General features: G+C 44.0%; 2 protein-coding genes across 3 annotated transcripts in view; both read right to left on the bottom strand.

Annotated features, from left to right (window-relative positions):
- Positions 1-7,237, bottom strand: part of pdk3a (pyruvate dehydrogenase kinase, isozyme 3a) — a 28,082-nt gene extending 20,845 nt beyond the window's left edge. For both annotated transcript variants that reach the window (XR_014620334.1, XM_084326250.1), the window contains exons 1-2: positions 6,924-7,237; positions 538-679 (exon numbers count right to left, since the gene is read on the bottom strand). Coding sequence is in view for 1 of the 2 variants with exons in the window: in XM_084326250.1 (XP_084182376.1) it covers positions 538-679; positions 6,924-7,029 (248 nt within the window). In the remaining variant the exon portion in view is untranslated. The remainder of the gene's footprint in view (positions 1-537; positions 680-6,923) is intronic.
- Positions 7,238-11,359: 4,122 nt separating this feature from the next.
- slc51a (solute carrier family 51 member A) overlaps positions 11,360-23,314 on the bottom strand; it is a 54,094-nt gene continuing 42,139 nt past the window's right edge. The window contains exons 7-8 of the mRNA XM_084326610.1: positions 12,815-12,920; positions 11,360-11,525 (exon numbers count right to left, since the gene is read on the bottom strand). Coding sequence (XP_084182736.1) covers positions 11,374-11,525; positions 12,815-12,920 — 258 coding nt within the window. The 3' untranslated portion in view covers positions 11,360-11,373. The remainder of the gene's footprint in view (positions 11,526-12,814; positions 12,921-23,314) is intronic.

Genomic DNA, 23,314 nt, shown 5'->3' with positions numbered 1-23,314 from the left:
CACTATCATCTTACAGCGGAAGAGCCTGTCGGCTGTATTGATGTGTGTGTGTGTGTGTGTGGGGGGGGTATGGGTACTGTATGTGTATTGGGGTGTGTGTGCGTAGTGTGTGTGGGTGGGGGCTTGTCTTACCATTTCTGGACCAGTCTGACGGAGGGTTGTGGGGGCGTGTCTTACCACTTCTGGACCAGTCAGATGGAGGGTTGTGGGGGCGTGTCTTACCATTTCTGGACCAGTCTGATGGAGGGCTGTGGGGGCGTGTCTTACCACTTCTGGACCAGTCTGACGGAGGGCTGTGGGGGCGTGTCTTACCACTTCTGGACCAGTCGGATGGAGGGCTGTGGGGGCGTGTCTTACCACTTCTGGACCAGTCGGATGGAGGGCTGTGGGGGTGTGTCTTACCACTTCTGGACCAGTCTGACGGAGGGCTGTGGGGGCGTGTCTTACCACTTCTGGACCAGTCGGATGGAGGGCTGTGGGGGCGTGTCTTACCACTTCTGGACCAGTCGGATGGAGGGCTGTGGGGGCGTGTCTTACCACTTCTGGACCAGTCGGATGGAGGGCTGGCTGAGCAGGTTGTCAGGCAGCAGGTTGACCTCTCTCATGGTGTTGGCCAGTCGTACCGGCAACTCCTTCCTCAGGAACATGTAGGACGTCTTCTCACACGCATTCTCCCTGCCTGAGAGACAGAGACACCGAGGACATTACGTCAACATATTCACCTCAGAGTCACCAAATACATTAAGTCAATATATTCACCTTAGAGACAGCAAAGACATTAAGTCAACTTATTACATGGCGTTTTAACATTCGCCGAAATGCTTGATTGTGATTGGTCAATAGCCCCCGACAGCGGTGAATTATTTTTCGATAACCACCAGTGATTATTGTTTTTCGCAGCTGGAGTAATCAAGCCCCACTGACACACACTGTTTCAGTGCAATCAGACACACCTGCCGGGCTGCCCACGATAATAATAATCACTTTATTTGGGCTGACAGAGCCACAGAACAACTGCGTCTGCATTTGATCTCGTCTTGTCGATTTTGTAAAATGAATTAGGTATATTGTTAGTAAGTTAGCCATGTAATAAGCGGGATAATGTATAGCTATACTCAGTCATCATCGCAAAATAATTGACCTTCACTGACGTTTAAAACACCTCGCCGAGGCGCCTCTGTATTTTAAACTCTGTGTCGGTCAATTATTTTGCGACAATGACCTCGTAGCTATACATTATCCCTTACATATTCACTTTAGAGACACCAAAGAGAAAACACCAGTGTTATACACCCAGTATTACAACACCTGCTGAACTGTGTGTGAAGGAGCCGGCTAGAGTGAAAGCAACAGCAGAAACAACGTATGATCGTACACAGAGAGAGAGAGAGGTGGGGGGAGGGAGAAAGAGAGAGAGAGAGAGAGAGAGAGAGATAGAGAGAGAGAGAGAGAGAGAGAGAGGGAGAGAGAGTCCTGTCTGCGATGCCAGCACTCTATGAGAAAGGAGAGAGAGAGAGAGAGAGAGAGAGAGAGAGAGAGAGAGAGAGAGAGAGAGAGAGAGAGAGAAACAGGGAGAGCCCTATGTGTGACACCAGCGCTCTATGAGAATGGAGAGGAGAGAGAGAGAGATAAGGACTGGAGTAATAATGTAATGTAATCTTGTAATCGATGTAATCTTCCTATTATAGCTCAGAGGGTGTGAAAATGTCGAGCATATCAAATATTTATGATCTATGGGTCATAAATATGTGTACATCCAAAACTGATTGGGCAGATTATAGTGTTAGATTACTAGGATAATGTTTATCTTGCTCTTAGATGAGCTTAACTACTACAATATTATAGTTGTTTGTTGATTTATCTCCTCCAACGTGTCTGTTCTTCAATGAACTTAACCTTTATTTAACCAGGCAGGTCAATTAAGAACAAATTCTTATTTACAAAGACGGCTTGGTGAGAGGACAAAATGACCTCTCAAATGGTAACAGGGAAGAAACGATACATACATCACAGAGATAAGGGAATTAATTAAAACACACATCAAACCACAAACAACCAAATAAAATTACATGGTATGTAATACAAACAGACAAATTACAGTTAAAAGGCTGGGTAACAGTTGCAGGTGTGTGTAAGTCCTTAAAAGTAGTGAGGGGGATCAATTTGTCCACGTCTTTTGCATCTCGTTCCAACTGCTGGGAGCAGCAAATTGGAAGGAGGCTTTGGGCTTCGTGAGATAGTTCCAAAGAACACGTTTTTTAATCTTCACAAGACCGCATTCTTACTGTCTCCTGACCCCTGACCCACACAAAACACTAATCTAGGATAATGAGGAAGTATTCCATCACAAGGTTAGGTCATAGGAACATTTTCACCCGAGTCAGCCTGAAGTCCGGAACTGTGGGTGATCTACAGTGACTCTACCAGGGGAACGACACACACTGTCTGACGATATACTGCTCACTGAGTCAGTGGTTCCTTCTCCACCTTTTTGGCTCGAGACAGAATGGAGAACTTTGACACCAAGATTTTCATCGTCCTATTTCAAGCTATTTCACTTGACATTTGACCATATTATTACTAGACAAGTTATTAGACCATGTTTACTCAAACATCGTGGATGCATATATAAAGCTGTTCCCCTCCCCCACATGGGGCAATCAGATCACGTTTCTCTGTTCCTCTAATTACCCGAGTACAGTACACTCATCAAGCGTGTGAAGCCCTCAGTTAGAACAGTCAAAGTATGGCCTGAGGGGGCAGCCTCTGAGCTGCAGCACTGGTATCAACACACACACTGGAGTATGTTTGCCACCCAGGCCACCCTGGACTCCCACACTGATATTGACTCTTACACCTCCTCCGTTGTTGATTACATCAACTTCAAAATGGACAGTGTCACCACTCATAAACAGATCACTCCATTCCCCAATCAGAAGCCGTGGATGAACAGAGAGCTCCGTACACTACTAAAGGCATGTGACACTGCTTTTAGATCTGGTGACACTGTTCAGCCATGCAGGGCTAACCTGAATAGGGGAATCAAGCGGGACGAGCACAGCCACAAGCGAAAGGTTGAAGAGCACTTCAATAACTCCGACCCCCCGACGCATGTGACAGTGCATCCAGGACATCATGGATTACAAACCCACCAACAACTCTCGCCCCAACCACTGACCCCTCCCTCCCCCATGAGCTGAATAACTTTCATGCCCGATTTGACAGGGACAACCAGGAGGCGCCCATCAAGGCTGCCCTCCCCCAACCCCTCACTCTCTCCCCCACTGATGTGTGTACGGCACTGAGCAGGACTAATGCATGTAAGACAGCTGGCCCTGATGGCATCCCTGGCCGTGTGCTCAGGAACTGCACTGAGCAGCTGACCGAGGTCTTAACTGACATCTTCAACCTGACACTAGCCCAGGCAGTTGTCCCAGCGTGCTTTAAAACCACCTCCATTGTGCCAGTGCCAAAAGACTCCTCTGCCTCGAGCCTCAATGACTTCTGCCCTGTTGCACTCACCCCCATTATCATGAAGTGCTTCGAGAGGCTGGTCCTGGCTCACCTCAAATCTGGCCTTTCACCCTCACTGGACAGTCACCAATTCACATACCGTAAGAACAGGAGCACAGAGTGCTACATTCTGCCCATGAGAGCAATACCGATGTGAGAATGCTGTTCATCGACTTCAGCTCAGCATTTAATGCCATCATCCCCTCCAAACTGGGTGACCTCGTGGAAACCAAGGACCTCGACATCAACCCCTCTGTCTTTAACTGGATACTAGACTTTCTAACTAACAGACCCCAGTTTGTTAGGATAGACAATCTCACCTCCTCCACCCTCACCCTGAACAGCGGCGTCCCGCAAGGCTGCCTGCTGAGCCCCCTCCTCTACTCCCTCTTCACCCACGACTGCACTCCTGTACATGGCACCAACACCATTATCAAGTTTGCAGATGATACAACGGTGGTGGGCCTCATCAAAAACAATGATGAGTCGGCCTATAGGGAGGTGGTCCAGCACCTGGCGGCGTGGTGCGCCGACAACAACCTGGCCCTCAACACCAACAAAAGCAAGGAGCACATCGTGGACTTCAGGGAGACTAGAGCCAGCGCCCCGTCCACATCAACGGGACGGAGGTTGAGCGTGTCTCCAGCTTCCAATTCCTGGGAGTCAACGATGAGTATATTATTTAATATTAGTATACATATTGATATTACAGTTCTGTACATACATCTGATTAGCACTACACCCAGTAAATATATTTTATACCCAGTTCAATCACCTGTACATTGTATATTACTATTGCACTTTACTGTTAAATTTGCACTCTGTAAAAAAAAAAATTATTATCTTTTTCCTCCTTCTTTTTTCCATTTTCCAACATTTTCCCCTTCCTGGTCGTTGCGCACTCTACCCCCTACCGTCGGTCTGGGAGGGCGGAGACCATCACATGCTTCCTCCGACACATGTACCCAGCCCACCACTTCTTTTTACCTGGCAGCATAGACTCTCACTGAGAGAGTGTAACGTGTGGAAGGTCACACTACCTCTCTTGTATTCAATCAATCAATCAATCTTAGATCCTTCCCTCGCTGTGCAGGAGCCCTGACCGAACTGTAGGAGTCGCTGTCCACAACGACCCGGACCCACCCACCGGCTTCCCTCCCGCTGACTCTGCCAATTGATTGATTGATTGATTTGATTGAAAACTTTATTAACAGATTGCAGAATGGGTACAATACAGTACAGCTCAATACACACAATTTTTAAGGGGATGCAGACCAGAGAAAGACTTTCGTCTTGTTTACATCAGGGTCCCACATTTTCAATTCATCAGGACATATATGACATACATGACATACAGATAGACAGTACTGCTACATCTATACATGTATGACATACCAGATTTGCAAATACAGTACTGTTTGTGATACAAAAAAAGTCCAGAAAAGGAGAGTGGTTTTGAAAGTCGAGCCAGTATGACGGCCGGCCAAGCCGGAAGCAACACTGACAGCTGGATTCGATACCAGTGTCTCTTGCGTTGGTGACGAGTGCCTTGTCCGCTGCACCACCCAGCCGCCCTAAATTTGCACTATTTTTTTTACTTATTTTTGTTGTACTGTACTTACATTTACATTTTGTCATTTAGCTGACGCTTTTATCCAAAGCGACTTATAAGTTCTGTACGACAAGTCAGCAGGAAGGGTACAACTCTTTCCGCTGAGTAACAATGTTCATCAAACAGTGTTGAAACGTGGGTGCTGCAGTGTTGAGTGCATAGTAGTAAAGAAAGATATGTTAGTATAAGAGGGCCCACAATGTTCCCCTGGTAAAGGAATTCCTTTAAAACTGTTACAACCTGTACATTGTATACTATTGCACTTTACTCTTACATTTGCACTCTGGTTGGATGTCAAACGTATTTTTGTACTGTGTTGTACTGTACTGTACACTGTAAAACAAAACAAACGTTTTTTCACAGGATATTCATTGTATTATTTTACAGCTTACCTTTGTTTTTCTACTTTAAGTGTAAATACCATAAAAATACAGTAAATTACCTTTGATCAAAATATTAACCATTAAATAAAGGTTGTAATCTGTAAATGATTTTACTGTAATTTGACAGTAAGTATTTGGAAACGGTTGCTGCCAGACATTTACCGTTATTTTACAGTCTTCTAAATCAAATTGAACTCTGTTAACAGTGTACTGTACCCCCCCCCCCCCTCAATGTACAGTTTTGCTTGTTTATACAGTGTGCCCCCCCCCCCCAACCACCTCCAATGTAAATTACCCAGTATGGTTGTCAATATCCCAATGTACCCAACCCCCCCCACCCAACCTCCTCCAATGTACAGTTTCTACGTCAAATGTATATACTCCCTTTTCTTGACTCCTTCTGTATCACAAACAGTACTGTATTTGCAAATCTGGTATGTCATAAATGTATAGATGTAGCAGTACTGACTATCTGTATGTCATGTATGTCATATATGTCCTGATGAATTGAAAATGGGGGACCCTGATGTAAACAAGACGAAAGTCTTTCTCTGGTCTGCATCCCCTTAACAATTGTGTGTATTGAGCTGTACTGTATTGTACCCATTCTGCAATCTGTTAATAAAGTTTTCAATCAATCAATCAATCAATCAGACTTGTGCTGTATGATGTCAATACATTTGAATTGAATTTAATCTAATCTAATCTAATCTTATCAGATTTGGGCCACCAGCCTTGGCGCGCGCGAGAGAAATTGATGAACTCGAGACCCGAACAAGTGTCGCACGCGCTCGTCCCCCACGCAGCCCGCTGGACACGCATCCCGCCCACAGCTGGGGAGGGTCACACATGACGTCACATCTGGTTGATCACGCTTAATCAGTGCGATTGGATTAAGAAAGAAAGGCGTCCAGCCACACAGTCTGCAGAACTCACTCACCCACCCTGTCACAATCTGTTGCATCTCTCGTTTCAGAGTCACGAAGGCTATTAAAGAGTCTAATTTTGGTATTGTATCCTTGTTTATTAAGCATGTCTGTGTCTGTGCGCTATGTAATAGTAGATAATAACAGTAAAGGCAGTTGAAATGTGTGATATAGGCCCCATGTGTCCCGGGGAACCAATTCAGATCATAAATATAATTATGTTTCATGAAACTGTTCATGCCAGTTTTCTATAATAGGATATAGCTATAGCAGGTGAAACAAGCCCTGGTGAGCAAACATGCTGTCAACAACAATAATAAGAACAACATGGCCCTTGGCCTTGAGTCTTTATCCTCGACCAGCAACAGATCAGAGAGAGAGAGAGAGAGAGAGAGAGAGAGAGAGAGAGAGAGAGAGAGAGAGAGAGAGAGGGAGAGGGGGGGGGATTACAGAAGATGACAGCCCCCAAGACATGTCCTCCCTACTCACCAAAATCCAAGAACTGCTTGATGGAGAGTGGGGAGGGGGAGAACCTGGAATAGTAGTCGATCTTCGGGCTGCTGGCGTTCTTCAGGAGAGACAGAAACACCCTCATCGTGAAAACGTGGGATGATGATGTGTCTGTCAGTCAGAATGGAAATAAATAACACCGCGGACCCCCTCCTCCTGCTCATCCAAGAACAACACTGACACGCTGCAGCATTATTCTCTGTCAAAAGTCCGCATTTGACATTTCTGGTCCAGACGGGTGACAATAACAATATGCATGTCCATGAGGTTGACTAATAGAAGAAAGAGCTGCTGTTGTCTCGTTGTTGCAACATTGTAACGACATCGCGAGTCAACCGAACCTGACTAAGTACCGTCGGAGCTCCGCGCTGATTGGATTAGAACCAAGAGACTCTGAAAAGAAGGAGGGTCGTGACGTCAGAATGCCAACCTTTTATGCTTTGAATTGAATGATGAATGAAAACTTTATTTAACAGATTGCAGAATGGGTACAATACAGCACAGCTCAATACACACAATTGGTAAGGGGATGCTGACCAGAGAAAGACGTTTGTCTTGTTTACATTTTCAATTCATAGTGAATTTCTTTCTTTTTTTGCTCTTGGTGTCAGTTCTATTGTAGCCTGTATTTAAATTAAAAATATATTTAACCAGGCAGATCTATTAAAATAAAAAATATATAGTAGCTATCTTCTTTTATTTATTTTTAAATTTATTGATTGATTGATTGATTTTATTGTGGATTAGAGACATCATCCAAGGGATAAAAACATGATAAAATCCAAGCACTTATTTCCATCATGGTGTCCCTGGTATTAAAAAACAGGACATACACCAACATAAAACAACATCATAACATTATACTCATTATTATACTTAGTTGTACTTATTTTATTGCACATAGCGCAGAGAGTTTGTTTATTGTATATTAATACCTGCTTTTTATTCTGTAAATTGTTGCTTTTTTTATTCCATTCATTATTATGTGTGGAGCAAACGGAGAGAATTCCATTGTAATTGTTGCGTTATGGCAAATAAAACGATCTGAATCTGAATCTGAGGAAATAAACATCAACCAACATATCAAACGTTAGTAGCCGATGTGCGTTCATGACGTGTGTGACCCATCCTTCTTCTTTTATACTTTCCTTGATTAAAACCCGGAATTGAGGTGAACGTCGACTATAGCGCATTGGAGGGATGCTGCTCCTGTACTGTGGATGGTGTACATGCCAGTTATAACCTATTACTCTAACCTGATGATACATTAACCTATAACGATACAGTTCATGACCCCATAGCACTCATGTCATGGGTATGGTACATTTAGCTCATATAGTATTTGCTGTTGCATTCAATAAATTATATTTTTGCACAATTACAGAGGGTTTAAATTAAACAGCTGTAGCCTAATGTTTTGTTGCAATGTTACGTTTTGTTACATATAGTCTATATTAAATGTATCATACACATACATTATGTATGTGTAAAGCCGACATTAGATGACACGTTTGAAAAACGTTCAGTGACTCTGGGTCAATTAATCTGGATCATAGGATTATATTTTAGTCCAAATTATTAACCGTTTGTTTAGGTTATATTGTTACTCCCCCCATATAGTTGTGTTGTTATCAGTTCCGTTGGGTTGGGTGTGTCTACCACACCCAATGAGATAATCATGATCTTAAAGAACTCTGCTCAAGGTCATGATGGGATCAAAAGCAGTCTCTTCAAAGAAACTATTGATTATATCATCCATCCTCTAACTCATATTCTATCATTATCCCTTCAATCCGGTATCATCCCTCACAACCTCAAAATCGCCAAAGTCATACCAATTTATAAATCTGGAGACCCAAAGGACTTTGGCAATTACCGTCCTATATCTATTTTGCCCTGCTTTTCAAAAGTCTTAGAGAAACTGGTATACTCAAGAATCTCTAACCATCTAACTATGAACAACATCCTGTTTAACCACCATCAGTATGGTTTCCGTAAAAAATACTCCACAGAACATGCATTGCTACAGCTCGTCAATACCATCTCCTCAGCACTTGATGACAAAAAAATTGCTATTGGTGTCATTCTAGATCTGAGCAAAGCTTTTGATACTGTCAACCACAACATTCTCATCTCTAAACTCAATAGATATGGTGTTCAGGATATTGCCCTCAAGTGGTATACAACAGAGAGCAGTTTGTGTCATCCAATGGATGCTCATCTGTTAAATCAAGGATCCTCTTCGGGGTTCCAGGTTCCATTCTGGGCCCTTTATTATTTTTAATTTACATTAATGATTTGGCTATGTCTTGTAATACTCTACTCCCATTATTATTCGCGGATGACACCAATCTCTTAGCTACTCATCATGAGTCATGACTTCAAGTCCCTGATTGTATGCGTGAATGAGGAACTTGAAATAGTCTCTTAACTGGTTTCAATGCAACAAGCTTATTATAAATGTCAATTTTTTTTACTTCATGGTCTTTTGCAACAAAAATAAGTACTACTCTAAAGAAGAATCTAAAATATTAATTAATGGAAATGAAATTCTCCAAGTGCCTTTCACAAAATGTTCAGGAGTTACTATAGATGAATGGTTAAATTGGCATAATCACATTGACAAAAAGTCAATGATGATGCTTGGAATTTTGAGAAAAGTCTGCCCTATGATACATCCCTCTGCCCATCTAACCTTGTATTATAGCTTTTTATTTCCTTACCTTAACTACTGTAATATAGTCTGGGCTAAATAAATAAACTAAAAAACTACCACTGAATTCTACTCCCACCTAGCGGTAGAAACATGATACTGCAGCCTGGCTACATGGTACTGCAGCCTGGCTACTAATAGAAGAATGACCTTTGTCATTCAATGACCCTACCAGTGATACCACTCTCTATGTAACAAATACAACAAATAAAAACAACACAGATCAAGCTGTTGGGTGTTTAAAAAGCTCTTATTATACAAACGGAGGACGGTACATAATACAGTTTCCGATAATACAATTCCCATGGTTACAGTAGAGAATAGATATGCGAGATAAAAATATACAATCAGTCTTGTGTGACAGTTATATGTAACACTGTCTCATGTCTGGGTCAAAGTAAGGCATATGGGGACAGGTAAGGCTGGGCGATATGGGAATAAATAAATATAATATTCAATCAAATATAATATTTTTATATAATGATATACAGAATAGCACAATATCTGCTTAGTTTATGGTAAATCACATGTTCAAAATCCAATTGATGTTCATCCTATTGGACTGACTGCAGGGTAATGGGAAGTATCACTTTGTGGAAAATCAAGAGTTCTCGTTGATTAACAAAACACACGTCTCACAATTCACGATATCCCAAAGAAGAAAATCCCTTGATACGATAACACAGATAAGTAGATAAATGGTAAATACCGGTACATTACCCAGCCCTAGATGAGGGCCATACATTAACCCCCTCTGATGAATCCTTAGGGTCTTTTCCACTTGAGAAAATTAAACAGTGATTTTTTCCCAGAAGGCACAAGCTGAGGTCAAGTAAATCCTAGTTGATCCCACTGGATAAGATGTGAGTGACAGGTGTGTGACCTGTCATTCCTCCAGAGATGTGAGTGACAGGTGTGTGGCCCATCAGTCCTCCAGAGATGTGAGTGACAGGTGTGTGGCCCATCAGTCCTCCAGAGATGTGAGTGACAGGTGTGTGACCCATCAGTCCTCCAGAGATGTGAGTGACAGGTGAATCAGTCCACCAGAGATGTGAGTGACAGGTGTGTGGCCCATCAGTCCTCCAGAGATGTGAGTGACGGGTGTGTGACCTGTCATACCTCCAGAGATGTGAGTGACAGGTGAATCAGTCCACCAGAGATATGAGTGACAGGTGAATCAGTCCACCAGAGATGTGAGTGACAGGTTTGTGACCCATCAGTCCTCCAGAGATGTGAGTGACAGGTGAATCAGTCCACCAGAGATGTGAGTGACAGGTGTGTGACCCATCAGTCCTCCAGAGATGTGAGTGACAGGTGTATCAGTCCACCATAGATGTGAGTGACAGGTGTGTGACCTGTCATTCCTCCAAAGATGTGAGTGACAGGTGTAACCTGTCACTCCAAAGCTTTGGAGAGGGTTGGTAAATCTGTGACCCAGAACAGAACAACAACAACAGACCCTACAGTAGGACTCTTCAGTCTCAATACATACAGTATTTACCAACATAATCTTTCGAGGATTTCTCACAAACACAGATGAAAACACAAGGCCTTGGACCACATACACATTCACGCACACCACCAAACACGTACGCACACACGCACATGCAAGCTTAACAAACACACACTCACCCACCCACACACACACACACACACACACATCGGTACCCTTGCACATACCATGCACACACACACACAGACACACACACACTCCTCTCATGGGCTCCCAGGCCCCAGGATCATCTTCTGAGTGTTGTCGTTGTCATCAAGCTCGTCTTCAGGCAGAGGGTCGTACTGACGCCTGTACAGCAGACGTGTCACCAAGGTGATGATGAACATCTCCAGGATCAACAGCTGCTGACTCATCACTAGAGAGAGAGAGAGAGAGAGAGATAACTCATTATCAACATTGTTTGTACTTGATTTGTTCATCATTAAATAATGTTGTTTAATGTGTAGTAACACATTTGTAGATGCTTTGAAAAATGGATGTGAAAAAACGACTATACTGTACCTCCATTTATTTGTTCATGTTCAACAAATGATTTGTTAAGACATTCATAAAACATCTATAAATCATTTGCAGATGCTATTGTGTGCCCTAATCTGAAGTGAAGCAAACACATAATTCAAATGTAACGTTAGCGCCCACCACATCAAGTATGTCTACACAACATATAATAAGAGTCATTTGTTAAACATGAAAAGACAAGTCTGGTAATTGCTTTGTGTGTATTCATAAAAGTCCACAAATAAACAAACTATTAGACATTTGTTAATGATGAATAGGCTTCACTTTAGATTAGGGCACACAATAGCATCTGCAAATGATTTATAGATGTTTTATGAATGTCTTAACAAATCATAAATAATGTAGAACTAATTTGTAAATGTTATACAAATATAGTTATAAATGATTTGATAATAACTTACGAATCTATATAAATGATTTGTTCATGATTAGTTCATTATCTACAAATACCGTATAAAGGTCTTATAACTGAGTGTTATTATAAAGTGTTACCTCTAAAGGTTTGATGGATGGATGATTGTCTAAATGTTTGATGGATGGATGGATGGATGGATGATAGTCTAAATGTTTAATCGATGGATCGATGATTGTCTAAATGTTTAATGGATGGAGAGACAGACAGACGGATGGATGTTGACTCACAGTCATATGTCACTATCAGAAATGACTGATTAATTAGTGAAGGCAAGGATGGATGATTGTCTAAATGTTTGATGGATGGATGATTGTCTAAATGTTTGATGGATGGATGATTGCCTAAATATTTGATGGATGGATGGATGATTGTCTAAAAAATGTTGATGGATGGATGATTGTCTAAATGTTTGATGGATGGATGATTGTCTAAATGTTTGATGGATGGATGATTGCCTAAATATTTGATGGATGGATGGATGATTGTCTAAAAATGTTTGATGGATGGATGATTGTCTAAATGTTTGATGGATGGATGATTGTCTAAATGTTTAATGGATGGATGAATGTATAATTGTCTAAATGTTTGATGGATGGATGGATGGATGGATGATTGTCTAAATGTTTGATGGATGGATGGATGATTGTCTAAATGTTTAATGGGTGGAGAGACAGACAAACAGACAGACAGACGGATGGATGTTGACTCACAGTATCCTCGATACGTAGAGGAAAAGGGCGGGGCGCAGGCGATGGTTCCCTTGAGAGCCAGGATGTTGATTATGGCCGTCTGCAGCTGACTCAGGACCAGCACCAACTGGACACACAGTTCATTTATTTAAGTCCACATAGTTTACTGTACAAACAGGGTTACATGAACAGTGTAAAACTACATGCGTGTCTGACTTTTAACCACCAAAACCTGCACGGACTACAGCGTATGACGTATATTGTGCCAGTTAGGGTACCTTGTGTATACTGTTTACTTTTACTCATAGTATATATTCAGATACAAATTCTTTATTACTTGTATTTATTGTAACGTATAATATAACCCTCATCTGCACCTTTGTTTACACTGTTAATGTTTATCATATTTTTATATTCAGATCTAATTTTATTGCCTATATTTATGTCTTTCTTCTATTACCCTGCCCATACCTGTACCTCCCCTCCCCCCTCCCCCATGCTGCTATGACGCCCAAATTTCCCCAAGGGGATCAATAAAGGAATAATATCTTATCTTTTATTTTTTAATTTTTATTTCTCTGATTTTCTCCCCGTCCCAATTAGTCGTTGTGCCAATTCCCCCCCTCCCCTACCTGGCTGCTGTATGCATGTTCTCCTACGAGTCGGTACAAGGGCGTCCCGAGTCGATCGCACGCTTCCTCCGAGACGTGCGCCGACAGCCAGTGACGTCTTTTCACTTGGCAGTGAGGACTCTCATTGGTGAAGTGTAACGCGTGGGAGGGCACGCTATCTCCACCAAGTCCTGCCCCGCTTAGCAAGCGCCGAGACCTGACCTGCGCCGAGACACTGTCCACAACGCCAGATTCCCACCCGCCAGCTTCCCCACCCCCTAATACTGCCTATTATTGAAGAAAGTGAGGCCGGGATCTCGCATTGACCATTATCTTCTGAGAGAAAGGTCAAGTCAGGCGAGTGAAGCTCAGCGGCAGGATTTAACCCACAGTCCACCGAGCATCAGTACCCCGGCTGAAAGTAATTCAAGCACATCAGAGAACTTGGAACCAAGTCACTTGCAACCTTCTTTGGAGCTGCAAAATGACCATCGAGGGGTAAAAGCAGAGGGGGGCACACCTGGGACGCCAGGTGTTGCCGTTGAGCCCTTCGGAGGTGTCGTGGGCCTGTCAACGAAACACCAATGAAGGAGGGTGCCCACCTGAAGACCCCAGTGAAGCTTTTACCACTACCCCATTCAAAAAAGTGCTGATTATCTAAGGGATTGTAATATCTAGTCCTATAAGCTCAACTGATAAACTGGAGAAATCCAGTGACTGCTGTGAAAGTGCAGCTGACAACAAGGGAAAGACCATGTGACGGCTTGGAAAGACAGCTGACAGGAAGGAAAGACCCCAACGGGGCTGTCATGGACTAGCTATCCATGATGGCAGGCTCCGTCGCTTAATTAAGTGCACAAAAGCTACCCCTCATTGCTACGAAAAGTCTAAAGAGAAAAACACCCCTAGAGTCTGCGAGAGCGGGGGCGGAAGATGACTCATCGGCTGACCACCCGGTAACTGACCCTGGAACGACGACGAACCAGATAATCGGCACATCAACTGAAGGACAGGAGCACAGAGTATGTAGCTGTGGCTGGTCCAAGGTAACATCCATCAGAGGCCTACGAATACATCAAGGCCGGATGAAGTGCTTGAAGAAAGTGAGGCCGGGATCTCGCATTGACCATTATCTTCTGAGAGAAAGGTCAAGTCAGGCGAGTGAAGCTCAGCGGCAGGATTTAACCCACAGTCCACCGAGCATCAGTACCCCGGCTGAAAGTAATTCAAGCACATCAGAGAACTTGGAACCAAGTCACTTGCAACCTTCTTTGGAGCTGCAAAATGACCATCGAGGGGTAAAAGCAGAGGGGGGCACACCTGGGACGCCAGGTGTTGCCGTTGAGCCCTTCGGAGGTGTCGTGGGCCTGTCAACGAAACACCAATGAAGGAGGGTGCCCACCTGAAGACCCCAGTGAAGCTTTTACCACTACCCCATTCAAAAAAGTGCTGATTATCTAAGGGATTGTAATATCTAGTCCTATAAGCTCAACTGATAAACTGGAGAAATCCAGTGACTGCTGTGAAAGTGCAGCTGACAACAAGGGAAAGACCATGTGACGGCTTGGAAAGACAGCTGACAGGAAGGAAAGACCCCAACGGGGCTGTCATGGACTAGCTATCCATGATGGCAGGCTCCGTCGCTTAATTAAGTGCACAAAAGCCACCCCTCATTGCTACGAAAAGTCTAAAGAGAAAAACACCCCTAGAGTCTGCGAGAGCGGGGGCGGAAGATGACTCATCGGCTGACCACCCGGTAACTGACCCTGGAACGACGACGAACCAGATAATCGGCACATCAACTGAAGGACAGGAGCACAGAGTATGTAGCTGTGGCTGGTCCAAGGTAACATCCATCAGAGGCCTACGAATACATCAAGGCCGGATGAAGTGCTTGAAGAAAGTGAGGCCGGGATCTCGCATTGACCATTATCTTCTGAGAGAAAGGTCAAGTCAGGCGAGTGAAGCTCAGCGGCAGGATTTAACCCACAGTCCACCGAGCATCAGTACCCCGGCTGAAAGTAATTCAAGCACATCAGAGAACTTGGAACCAAGTCACTTGCAACCTTCTTTGGAGCTGCAAAATGACCATCGAGGGGTAAAAGCAGAGGGGGGCACACCTGGGACGCCAGGTGTTGCCGTTGAGCCCTTCGGAGGTGTCGTGGGCCTGTCAACGAAACACCAATGAAGGAGGGTGCCCACCTGAAGACCCCAGTGAAGCTTTTACCACTACCCCATTCAAAAAAGTGCTGATTATCTAAGGGATTGTAATATCTAGTCCTATAAGCTCAACTTAGTGTGAACGGCCAGCCAAGCTGGTGGCAACGCCGAGAGCTGGGCTCGAACCCAGCATCGCCTGCGTTGGTGACGAGCGCAATCTCCGCTACGCCACCTGACCGCCATAATATCTTATCTTATTTTACATGTGCTCAATTGACAAGCAGGTTGCGTACAACATACTTGGGTAGATGGCACGATAATATACAGTATTCTCGAAGTCAACTTCCTGTCTGTTGTTGCTACGCAACTGCAGCGTGGGGGGAAACTGCCCCACCTGGTACATTGTGTACACTTCATTTAGTGGAGAAACGGATCGTTAAAGCGGCAAATTAAAGACAATCAAGCGGAATTTTCTTCAGTCCTTCACAATGCCAAAGAGCTGCTGTGTTACGCGTTGTACTAATGACAAAAATAGAAATCCAAATCGCAAGTTTTATACCATCACGGAGGAAAAAGTGGCTGGTGGCTAACGTTCGGCTACCTCGCTCTAGTGTTGTCGTCGTGGTAATCAGGGGGAACTTCTTTGACTCATATCTCGCCTTAGAATCACCAGAAAGGCTTTCGAAATAGTGAAATGCCATGTTGGCCTCAATATTTTCAAAACAAATCGTATGAAAATGTTATGAAATGAACAAGAATGTGATAAAACATGTAATAAAAACGGAGCTCAACGCATGGATTTGATGGTAGAAATCCGTATGGTCCCCCTATACCAAGATGGCGGCGGTCTCGTGACATCAGAGTGTCTTCGAGAATCCGCATCGGGGAAAACACACACAATCACACACACACAAGATCAAGCCACTGAACACTGTAAAATCCTGTAAAATAATTATGATAGCACTATAATTTTAAACAATATTTGAATTGGGTATTTACTTAAACATAGAGATATACTTTAGGTACATGCGTTTATTTTTGCATCACATAACAGTGTGTAAACACATCACACACACATCAGTACAACTACACACATATACCTGCGTGTGTGTGTGTGTGTGTGTGTGTATGTGTGTGTGTGCGCCCAAAGTAAGTAAGTAAGTAAGCAAGTAAAACCTTTATTTATAGAGCAGAGTTCAATACGATTGACCTAACTATCCCCTGGGAAGCAACGGTTGTGATTGGAGGATCAAGAAAAGAGGGCGGGGCTTGAGATAGGTCCAATAACTTATTTCCCCTAAGTGTTTCGATGCACCTGCTCCCCAAGTCAAACAACAAAGTGCTTCACAGGCTCCAAGATCAACATTCAATCTTACAGGGAAAAAAGAGAACAATTGCACGATAACAAATACACACTTAAAGAATCAAACAACACAAAACAGCCTGTAACAGGTTAACAAAACTCCTGTGTGTAAAGGAAACTCATTTTTAGAAGCTTCTTAAGATTATGCCTTGTCTCCATTAGTTATGTCCACTAGCCATGGTCTAGCATGGTATGGCATGGTTGGGTTTGCGTCTCCATTGTGTTTCTTGTAAACTCCCCGGTCACTAGGCAACCTTTCAATATTCCCACCACCAGCTGTGGTACACAAGCTGAACCATGATGATGCAACAGTCCCAGCCGGGTCTAGCCAGGTTGTGAGAGGTGGCTGTCTCAGCCGGGGTCCAGCCAGGTCTGGCCAGGTTCTACAGACAATGGAGATGCTCACTGTGTCTCCATTGTCTCACTGACAGGCCACAGCACGGCTAAACCCTGGCTAGTGGAGACAAGGCACTAGTTACTGATTCAACAGGTCTGCCATTCTCCTATGCAGAGAGTTGGACCACGTTCCACTGTCAAACATCTCTGCCCAAACAGGTATAAGTATACAAAACGGTACTATACTCCGATTATTTTCCATATCATATTATTGTTCCCCCCAATATTCCTCAGTCTCTTTTATAAATAAGAACCATAAATTAGTTGAAAAAACATAGAATAATGGGGCGGCTACGTGGTGCAGTGGGCAAGGCACTCACCACGCATACTGGAGACGCTGGGTTCGCCTGTTCGAGCCCAGCGCTCCACATTGTTTTCAGTTTAGCTGGTTGTCCGTACTAATACACATTAGGGGGTGGGAAACTGATGGGTGGGGATCGGGCGTTGTGGACAGCGACTCCTACAGGTCGGTTGGTGCGCCCCTCCAAAGCGCAGACCCCTGACGCTGAAAGATCACGCCGCGCAGGTGAAAAGATGCGACTGCTGTTACCTCGAGTATCGGAGGGGACTCGTGCTATGTATGACTTAGTCCACATTGCAGCCGGCTTGTGGGAGGCAAGAAACAGCGTTCGAGACAGGGGAGGGTTGAATTGGATGATAAGAAATTGGGATGGGAGAAAAATAGAAAATGGGAGAAAAAGTGGATAAAAAAAAAAACATAGAATAATTAAATCTCACGCCGTCTGAGTAGCCTTGTTTATTCACTGTGTCCATGGAAACGATGAAGGTACGGTTTCCTTACGCAGAAAAGACAGAGAACTATAGTATTTTCTCTCCATCTCTCTTCTTCTCTTCACCTGAGACCAGGTGAACTGGTCTCAAGTTCTCAGGGCCAATGAGGTAGACCAAGCATGGGGCACTTTTAAATCTCTGTTCTTGAAGGTTATAAACTCTGTAGCCCCCCTTAGACAAACCAGAGTGAAGCAGCGATCAGACCCATGGTTTGACCACACCATAGGTGATAGTATCAAACGGAGGGACTCTGCCCTAGCCAAGTTTAACCGTTCTCACGATAAGGCTGACTTTGATCACTTCAAAAAACTCAGGAACCAGACTCAGGAAAAGATCAGGATAGCTAAGAGAGAATACTTTGCAGAAACCATAGCCATGAAGTGCTTTGAGAAGCTAGTAAAGGGCTACATCTGCTCCTCCCTCCCCATCAACATGGACCCCCTGCAATTTGCATACCGCCCCAACAGGTCCACGGAGGACGCCATAGCCCATGTGCTGCACACAGCAGCATCACACCTGGACAAGAGGAAGGGGAACTATGTGAGAATGCTATTCATCGACTACAGCTCGGCATTCAATACCATAGTCCCCTCCATACTCATAGCCAAGCTCAGGGACCTGGGCTTGAACTATGACCTCTGCCAGTGGGTCTTGGACTTCCTGACGGGCAGACCCCAGGTGGTGAGAGCAGGCAACTGCACCTCCTCATCCATCACCCTCAACATAGGGGCCCCCCAGGGCTGTGTTCTGAGTCCCCTCCTCTACTCCCTGTACACACACGACTGTGTGGCTCAGCGGAGTAGCAATACAATCATCAAATTTGCTGACGACACAGTAGTGGTGGGCCTGATCTCTGCCAACGACGAGAGGGCCTACCTGGAAGAGGACAAGGTCCTGGCGGGTTGGTGCCAGGAAAACAGCCTCTCCCTGAACGTCAGCAAAACAAAGGAGATGATTGTGGACTTCAGGAGGTCGGGGGTCAAGGACTACAGCCCCCTCAGCATTGACGGGGCACCGGTTGAGAGAGTCAACAGCTTTAAGTACCTCGGAGCCTACAAATCCGAGGACTTGACATGGACCACACACATTGACAGTGTTGTGAAGAAGGCACGACAACGCCTCTACTTCCTCAGGCGCCTAAGGAAGTTCCAAGTCAGTCAGAAGATCCTTAAGAACTTCTACTCATGTACAATAGAGAGCATCCTGACTGGCAACATCACCTCCTGGTTTGGGAATAGCACTGCACAAGACCGAAGCAGACTACAAAGAGTGACACGTTCAGCCGAACGCACAATTGGAGGGGGGCTCCCCACCCTCCAGAACATTTACAACAAGCGGTGCAGGGGCAAGGCTAAGAGAATCATTAAAGACTCCAGTCACCCGAACAACTGCCTCTTTGAACTGCTGCGGTCAGGCAAGAGATACCGGAGTCTCAAGGCGAGCACAGAAAGACTCAGAAGAAGCTTCTATCCCCAGGCCATCAGGCTGCTAAACGAACAATGAACACTACACAACAACAACCATCAAACGCACATAGCACACACATCCACACGCACACACTCACTTTAAACAAACACACTGTAGCACCCACTCCACACACTTTATAGCACACACTCACTTTAAACAAACACACTGTAGCACCCACTCCCCACACTTTATATTTATTGATGAAGGATTGCACTACAACTCGTACACCTTACTGTAAATTGTACCTAAATTGTACCTCATCCCATTTCTGCTTGCACTATATAGTATTGTACATTAGTACACTACATAGTATTGTATATTATATGGTAACTCAGTTACGTCTATTCTGCATCGAACATTGTACATATGTCTATACTGAACACTGTGACCTCATTTTCTACTTCTAAATTACATGCTATACTATGTTATTTGATACTATCTTGTCTAGCACAGTCTCTGGAGCGTAACAGTAAGAAGCATTTTGTATGAAAGTATTCTGTACTTCTGTATGACAACTATTAAAGAAACTTGAACTTGAAACCATCAAGGAGAACAGCAATGACCCAACTAAACTGTGGAAAACCCTCAAGCAGCTAGGCTGTGGGGGCGATGCCAACCAAAGGACTACAGAGTCCAACATAGGCCTGTCCACAGACAAGGGAATGGAGTTTGATAAAAAGAAGGTAGCCACAATCTTTAATAACTTCTTTACATCGGTAGCAGGTAAGCTTGTCTCTAACCTACCTCCCAAGACAGAGCAGTTTGGTGATGACTTTGTTTCCAACTACTATAGCCAACGAGGGGTTAAGGCAAACTCGTTCTCCTTAAGCAAGGTGTCAGTAGTCAAAGTGGCTGCGATGCTGGGTGAGCTCAAAATCAAGAAGGCCACAGGTGTAGATGGCATCAGTGCCAGGTTTCTGAGGGATGCAGCCGGAGTTATAGCTCCATTAGTAACCCATATTATTAACCTCTCCCTGGACCTAGGCAAGGTACCCACCAACTTCAAGAATGCCAAAGTCATCCCTATATATAAAAAAGGGAGCAAATCTGACCCCAGCAATTATAGACCAGTCTCAATTTTAAGTGTGTTATCCAAAGTCATAGAGAAGATAGTCCATGAACAAGTCCAGGAATATGCAAGCAGCCATGACCTCCTGTACAACCTCCAATCCGGCTTTAGGAAGTCCTACTCTACTGAAACATGTCTTCTTTATCTTACAGACAGTATCATGAGGGAGATAGATTCAGGTAAGCTGTGTGGGCTAGTTCTTCTAGACCTACAGAAGGCTTTCGACACAGTGAACCATGACATACTGCTCTCCAAGCTTAAGGCCTTGGGTATGTCTGAGACAGTGGTCAGATGGTTCTCTTCCTACCTTGCTGATAGGGTGCAGCGGGTTGAGGTCAGTGGCACTATGTCAGAGGCCAAGCCCATTGTATGTGGGGTCCCACAAGGAAGCGTGCTAGGACCTCTCCTTTTTTTACTGTACATAAATGACATGTCAGCAGCATGCTCATGTAACTTGTTTTTATTTGCAGACGACTCAGCCCTGCTAGTCTCACACAAGGATCAGAACACACTAGAACAGATGCTAGGAGAAGAACTTGCAGGGGTCAGCAGGTGGCTTTCGGACAACAGGCTTTCTCTTCACCTAGGTAAGACAGAGGCAGTAATATTAGGCTCCAAGCCCAAGCTCAGGAAAGCACGGGAGTTTAACATCCAGCTAGGAGCTGTAACCCTAAAACAGCAAAAAAAAGCGAAGTATCTAGGCTGTATGATAGACGGGAGCCTAGATGGGGAGGCTATGGCCTCCCAAGTACTGGGCAAAGTCAACACCCGCACCAGGTACCTAGCTAGGAAAGCCAACCTCCTTGGCAGAGATAGCCTCAGGCTACTAGCAAATAGCCTAGTACTCTGCCACTTTGACTATGGTAGCGTGTCGTGGTTCGAGGGCCTGACAGTGAACATAAAAAAGAAGCTTCAGGTTTCCCAAAATAAGCTGGTACGGGTGGTAATGGGTCTTGGCCCTCGCACCCACATAGGAAGGAGTCACTTCCAGGAGCTAAACTGGCTTCCTGTGGAGGCCAGAGTTACCCAGCTCAGACTGAACAGTCCCCTAGATACCTCCAGAACTACTTCACCCCGGTCAACAAATCCCACAACCACAGAACTAGAACAAGCATAGCAAACCTGAAGCCTGCTTCTTTCCGATCCAAACTGGGCCAGTGCTCCCTTACTTTCTCTGGAGCCCAGGATTGGAACAAGCTGCCTATCCCCATCAAGCAGAGCTTGAGCCTCCACAGCTTCAGAGAAGCGTCAGGAAGTGGCTCATGGACAGAATAGAGGAATAGCCCCCTATAGTTTGAATGGGTTTCCAATCAGTTTTTACTTAGTTATTGTGGGTTATACACTTTTAGCGATAGGTTAGTCTTATAATGGTTTAAATGTATGAGTTTTGTGTTATTGTCGGGTTTTTGTTGTGGCCTAACAGCCCTGGGACCATGACGGAAATAAGGGTTTTACTCTCTCATGTTATCCTTTGGATCCTTGTTGTGTGTTTTTAATCCATCAATAAAATAAAATCAAATTCCCTCTCTCTCTATCTCTCCATCTCTTTTCCCTCTCTCTCTATCCCTCCACCTATCTTATCTCTCTCTCTCCATCTCTCTTCCCCCCCCTCTCTCTCTCTTACGCAGAAAAGACATAGCACTATAGTAGGTTTATGTTTTAGTGTGGGAATGTAAATAAATACAAGCATTTATTGTATCATGCTCATATATCATGTATTTGTTGTATTCAACATTCACTGTTGAATATATACATTTTCTATTCCCTTTATGCTTTCTGTTTTTTCTTTTTTCCTTTTAATTGTATTATTAACCCTTTCACTGCCACACTACCAAATGGTTAACCCTTTCACAGCGACAATACAGAAGGTTAATCCTTTCACTACCACACGACAAAGGGTTAACACTTTCACAACAACACTACAGAAGGTTAATCATTTCACTGCCACATGACAAAGGGTTAATAACATTCTGTATTTGTATTCCGTTATATTGTTTTCTTGTGAGGACCACAGGAAGACTATCAGTCATTCATTTGAAAGCACAGTGTCAGAAGCATCTGCCTGTTATAAAATAAGATAAGATAATATATTCCTTTATTGATCCCCTTGGGGAAATTCAGGCATTATAGTAGCATGGGGAGGGGGAGGGGAGGTACAGGTATGGGCAGGGTAATAGTAGAAGATATAAATACAGGCAATACAATAGTATAGTACAGTAAAAAAGAAAAAATAGGCAGTGTAAATAATATAATTAACTCTGAATATAAGCATATGAGCAAGTAGGCAGTGTAATAAAAGGTGCAGATGAGGGTCTGTATGCCCTATCAGTTATAATGTACATTGCAATAAATATGGTCAATAACACTTAGAATCTGAATATATACTATGAGTAAGTAAAGTATACAGTATACACAGGTGCAGTATACAGTCCGTGCAGGTTAGGTGGTAAAAGTCAGACACACTTAAAGTGATCAGACATTCCTAGTAATTTTCGAGTTTGCTGCCGTTATAAGTTCTCAGGCTCACCAGGCTATGATGTGCATACCTTTGTGTGTGTGTGTGTGTGTGTGTGTGTGTGTGTGTGTGTGTGTGTGTGTGTGTGTGTGTGTGTGTGTGTGTGTGTGTGTGTGTGTGTGTGTGTGTGTGTGTGTGTGTGTGTGTG

The sequence above is a fragment of the Notolepis coatsorum genome (genome assembly GCF_963971535.1).
Source record: "Notolepis coatsorum genome assembly, chromosome: 12".
Taxonomy (NCBI): Eukaryota; Metazoa; Chordata; class Actinopteri; order Aulopiformes; family Paralepididae; genus Notolepis; species Notolepis coatsorum.
Note: the sequence above shows the minus strand (reverse complement) of the source record. Positions and strands in the feature narration are given on the sequence as shown.